General features: G+C 44.4%; 1 protein-coding gene across 1 annotated transcript in view; it reads left to right on the top strand.

Annotated features, from left to right (window-relative positions):
* Window positions 1–918: 918 nt before the first annotated feature.
* Window positions 919–6,000, top strand: part of COLGALT2 (collagen beta(1-O)galactosyltransferase 2) — a 128,930-nt gene continuing 123,848 nt past the window's right edge. The window contains exon 1 of the mRNA XM_003767497.3: window positions 919–1,838. Coding sequence (XP_003767545.1) covers window positions 1,564–1,838 — 275 coding nt within the window. The 5' untranslated portion in view covers window positions 919–1,563. The remainder of the gene's footprint in view (window positions 1,839–6,000) is intronic.

Here is a 6,000-nt window from a genome sequence, read left to right as displayed (position 1 = left end):
TTACTGAGGAACATACAAGCTGCTCTTTTCAATAAAAGTTAATATAAAAGATCAGGAAGCTCATTGCTCAAGAATGAGTGATAGACTTCCCTAAAGAATGGTATAGCGGGTCTTCATTTTTATTACAGAGTTAAACTCAATGATCATAAAGGTTAATTCCAGCTTTATAATTTTATGATTTACTGGTTGAATAATTTGATAGAGAGTGGCCTTTGGAGTCAAGAAGCTCGGCTTTAGGTCCTTCCCACCCCATATATTGACTTATTATAGGCAAGTAATTTAACTCTAAGTGGCCCTAACTCCCAGAAAATTTTCTAAGCTTCAGCTGGGCTGTTCTGCATTGATAGAGAGAATTTCATTTCCAATCTCTATGCCATCAAGGACATCCTAGATCCAGAGGGCCCCCTCCTTAAAAACAACTTGGTCTCTCAGAATTCTCTCTACTTCCTTGGAGAGAATGGTCGCTCAATAAGCATTTATGAAATACGTGTGATGTGACAGGCACTATACTAGGTTCAAATAAAATAGTTCCTGCTCTCGTGACCTTACTTTGGAGTGGAGGTGGGGGGAGAGAAACCAAGTATAGAAATAAAAATAAACATGTTTACAAAAGAAAAACAAAGTAATGGGGTGGAGGGACGACTAGCAGCTGGGGAAGGTGTGAGTCAGGTTCTACACATAATATCACGTAGAAGGTACTAAAAGACAAGAAGATTTGTTTGGGGACGGGAAATGTTCTGTGTAGGGATTTAACAAAAAAGTCACTATGGTTTTGAAAGCTGGACTCAGCTTCTGAAATTCCCCTCGGGGTGTTAATTAATGTCAGTAGATCATTCAGATCTATCATTCAGAATAGAGAGGCATGAAGAAACCTCGAATAGACCGTGCAGTAACTAACTGGTTGGGTAGAACAAAAAGCCTTTCTTGGGGGAGGGAGTGTGAGTGTGTGTGGATGTGCGCGCCCGCGTGTGTACACACCGGTGTCTAATGGCACAGACAACCACACCTCTGGGCTCTCGGTGGGGACACCTCGGAGAGAAAACCACATACCTCAGCCGCACACACCGAGCCCAACGGGAACTTTCCGCAGGACTGGGGACAAACAACCAAACAGGCACGTTTGTCTGAGGCTGTCTCAGACCAGGGGATCGGGCAGGTTAAGGGCTTGGTACATTTCCTAAGCCTCGGGCGTCTGAGCTGGGACTAGAGGGAGGGCAGGGGTTGAGTGCTTTATAAAACTAGTGCAAAGTTTGTGCGTGCACCAGGCTGGCTGAGCTCAGATCGACCTTCCACCCCTTGCAGCCTTCTCTGCCGTGAGCCCGAGCCGTCGCTGTGACAGTGTCAGCCGAAGTAGCAGCAAGCACAAAAACAGCAGCGGCGGCGGCAGCAGCCTGCTCCAGCTCCGCAGCAGAACCGCACCCCCCTTCCTCCATCCCCACCCCCTCGCTCTCTGCCCAGCCCCGCTCAGTCTCGTCTGGCTGCTCGGCTCTCCTGGCTCGGTTCAGTCTGCGGGGAAGCCTCGCTCCGTGCTCGCCTCAGCTGAGGACTCTTCGGGCGCGTAACATGGCTGAGCGCCCCGCCACCCCTCGCCCCTGGTCATGGCTGCTGGTCTTACTTTCCTTGGCTTCGCTCTGGAGCTGCCTGCGGGCGCGCTTCGCAGCTGAGGCAGACCCCAAAGACCCCGAGGCAGAGGCGGAGATGGTAGTTTTCCCAGAGTCGTCCTTGCAGAAACCCACGGTGTTCGTGGCCATCCTGGCTCGCAATGCTGCGCACACGTTGCCCCATTTCTTGGGCTGCTTGGAGCGGCTGGACTATCCCAAGGACAGGATGGCCATCTGGTGAGTCTGGGGGAACAAGGAAAGGAGGAGGACGATGGGGCTGAGGGCTGTCCCCCTAGGCGTCCCTGGGAAGTGAGGTGAGCGGTTCACCCACGCGTGCGAGTCTCAGGCTGGTGCGCACCGGAGCCGGAGGGCAGGGGATGGATTCGTCGCCCCACAAATAGGGAGGGGAGATGAGAGATCTTATGGTTACCAAGGTGAAGGTGAAGGGGAGAGAGAGAGAGAGACGCACTGCTTCAACCGAGCGGAGTGGGGGCCTGCAGGGGAAAGGGAACAACGTGGTGCTTCCAAGGCTTACACACCCCTCAGCCTTTCCGGGGCCGGGGAAGCCAGAGGCCCCTCTGAGTTCTTTATAGGCGCCCACGGAGAGCGGGAGAGAGAGAAAAGGGAAAACGTGAAATATTGATTTCCGACTTGTGGAGTTCGGTAAAGGGGCTGCGCCATCCTTTCGGAAGCTTCACCTCTCACCCGCCCAGCCCCGAGAATACCTGTGCCCCGGTAGCCCTTCCTTCTCCTCAACCCTGACACTGATTAACTGGCACCTGGGAACTGGGCTCTTCATGCGACTGGGGTGGCTGGCTTACTGTGCTCCATCCCCCTTTTTACCTTTTCTCCAAACCTTACTCACTTCCATCTTGTTCCTAGTACCATTCCCTTTCGTCCCCCTCCAATCCCCCCAATCTAGCTTTCAAGTTCCCGCTCAACACTCAAGGAGTTGGAGAAATTTGTGGTTAACAGGATACCTGACACTTGGTACATGCTTAATAAATATTTGTTAATCGATTGATTGTCACTAAGGCTCCGAAGACCTAAGTGAGGGAGGTGTGATACCCCTCCCCTTCACCTCCTCCCCCTCCTCCTCTCCCCCCCCCCCAATCAACCTGGGAGGTTGGATTCGCCAATCTCAGATATACCACCAGAAGTAGGACATCCCATGGCACAGCTATTTGTATCCTAAAGGAACGCCCTCTGGAAGGTAAACAGTCCTGTTTATTTCCCAGAAGGAAGGAACTTTGAGTTCCACTGGAGGACTCCACAAGTCACTAGTGCTTTGGGGAGACATAGGGGTGACTGGGAAGCTGTCTGAAAAGCCACTTCCCAGCCCTGATTGCATTAGGTTGGGGAATGGGGCTGACCTGCCAAGAAGCTCTGTGGATGTGGGTCGGATGAATAATGACTAAGGTGAGATGATTTGTCAGGTGTTTGCTTACAAGTGGAGGACAGAGAACTGGTAACCATTTCCCAGTTTCTGTCTGTTGTTATTACCAGGAAGTTACAAATCCCAAACAAGACAAGCAGTAAGACCGGGTTGGGGGAGAAAAAAAGGGAAAGTAACCTTCAGCTTCAGCAGGTTTGACTTGATGGCAGAGTAGGAAGGAGAGAAAGCAAACAGAACTAATACAGTACAGTATTGTACATGACTGGAACTGTGGAAAAATATCTATGGACTCTGTATGTGTGTGTGTGTTTTAAATCACAGGCAAGAGTTTTGTAAAAACCCATCCATACCAAAGGAATATTGTTTCTCTAGTTATAGTTGGTTGTTATTTTAAATGAAAGCCCACAAAGATTTCTATATAAAATGTTTAGCAATAAAAGGCACTACTGTATTTAATAGTCAATGAATGGTCAATAAACAAGTGATTTCAATATGAATGAAAATCAGGTAAGAATTAATGCTCATGGGTAATCAGCAAAAAAAAAACCCCTAAAATTATGTAAGTATACTTTTTAATTAAGTGGATGAAGCAATGATCTCAGCTTTTCTGATAATTGTACTACTCTGGGCAAGTCCTCTAGCAGCATCAAGCCTTAGTTTCCTTATCTGTAAAAGGAAAGGGTTGGACTAGATTATTATTTATATCCTTTTTCAGGCTAAAAGTTTGCAGGTTTTATTCTGTGTATTCATAATAAAGAATGAACTTTCAAGTTCTCATTCTATAATGCTATAAAATGATTTGGTTGGTTAGGATTCCAGTAGCTTGTGATCATGGATGAGTGCTCTTTGCAAACACAGGATTCTTTGGCTTTGGTGTCAGAGAACTTGTATTCACATACTGACTCTTCATGAAACCTCTTTTTGTTTGAATTTCTTCATCTGTAAAATTAAGACGCTGAGATAGATGCTTCTGAGGTCTCTTTAGTTCTATGATCCTTTGGATATGTGTTCTTTGGGGTTTTATTTTATATTTCACCAGAGTCTGACAGCTAAGATAAAATGCTTAAGATCTTTAGAAGTCATAAAGGACCTCTACAATGGGCACTGAAGACCTGGTCCACTTTGAGAGGTATTGGTTCTTTTCAGTGATTTCTGATTCTTTATGATCCCATTTGGGGTTTTCTTGATAAAGGTAGTTCCATATTTCTTTCTCCAGCTCATTTTGCATATCAAACTGAGTTAAGTGATATGCCCAGGGTAACACAGCTAGCAAGTTTCTGAATTAGTTTTGAACTCAGGACTGCTAGAATTCTTGATTCCAAGCCTGGCATTCTTTTCACTTCCTTCTCACTTATAGCTGCCTTCTGCATTGGTGCTGATGTAGCAATTAAAACCATTAGCTGAGTTGTGTTGTGAAGCTGCTGTCCTACCTGCTTTAGCAGCAGAGGTAGTTTGGTGCAGTGGCTAGAGCATTAGACATGGAATAAGGGAAACAGGTTCAAATCCTCTGATTCTATGTCCTCAAGCTAGACAAGGCAATGGTCTTAAGCAATTCTTCAGGACTTACTATTTAGGAAAAGGGTTAGGAATCTGTCTTGATGGAAGAATCTCCCATAATGGAAGTTTCTCACACTTCTCAATTGCTGCTAAAATTCTGGGATGATCCTATTACTCTTTGTGGAGAGGGCACTAGAAGAGCAGGCAAAGTTCTAAGATTATCTTCGAATTTACTACCATAAACCATTTAACCTCCCTAAAGCTTAGTTTTTACCATCTATAAAATAGCAAGAATGCTTTCATCACCTGCTTTGGTTTTTTGAACAGGAAAGTGCTTTGCAAAAATGAACTCTATAATTATAACTTTTTATATTTTCCAATTGTTTTCATGTCTGCCATTTGGTATTTTTCAACAAACAAGGCTGTGATGCAAGCATGACAAATTTTTCAAAGAATGGCTGTTTTAGAAGGGAAGGAAGGAAACAAGCATTTATTAAGCAATGTGATATGTATATATATATATGTATATATCTATCTATCTATCTATATATATATAGTCTCATTTGATTCAGACAGGTATTAGTATTATCACCCTCAATTTCCAATTGAGGAAACTGAACCAGACATGGGTTAGGTGACTTGCCTCATAGATAGTAAGTATTGCAGACCAAATTTAAACTCATTTCCTTCTGACTCCAGATGCAGGATTCTATCCACTCTGTTACCTGTGGAGGTGGGAGTGTGTGTGGGGGGTGGGGGTGGCCTTAGTAATCAACTGTCTCTTTTTATAGATGATGGCATTGTGAGGCCCAAGGAGGGCTTTGCCTTTTAAATTCATCCCAGTTTTCTGATTTATTATTCACTAGATTCTTTGGCCCTTTTCCACCAGACTTTGGTGGAATGCCTGAAATCTTTTCTGTGTAATTTAAGTGAGAGATCTGGTCAAATCATTGTGTTCTGACTTCCCTAGGGCAGTTTTTTCCTACCTGAAATTCCCCACCAGTCTAATGAAGAGCAGAACTAATGAAAGTAAATATTAAGTAGTCTCAAAATCAATTATCATTGAAACCTTAGTACAATTGTTCGGGTCAATACAGTTTATGGGTTTGGTTTTATTTGTTCGTTCGTTTATTTTGTTTTAGTTGAATTAAGTGAGTTAGATGCTGAAATGAATGAAATGCTGGACCTGGAGTCAGGGAGACCTGAATTCAAATTCAGCCTCAGACACTTAGTCACTATGTGGTTCTAAGCAGCTAAGCAGTTCACTTAACCTCACTCTGCCTCAATGTTCTCCTTTGTAAAATGTAGATAATAATAGCACCTGCCTACCTCAGTTGTTGTAAGGATCAAATGAGATAGTTGTAAAGCGTTTTGTAAAGCTTCAATCACTACATAAACACTAACAAGGCCAGTCCATAATTATTTCTTTGGAATCACAAAAGAGGTATCTTTTTATAATCCAGTGTTGCCAATGTCTAAACTCTTCCTTCAATCCCTGCTTGCATT

This window comes from Sarcophilus harrisii, chromosome 4, assembly GCF_902635505.1.
Source record: "Sarcophilus harrisii chromosome 4, mSarHar1.11, whole genome shotgun sequence".
Classification (NCBI taxonomy): Eukaryota; Metazoa; Chordata; class Mammalia; order Dasyuromorphia; family Dasyuridae; genus Sarcophilus; species Sarcophilus harrisii.
Note: the sequence above shows the minus strand (reverse complement) of the source record. Positions and strands in the feature narration are given on the sequence as shown.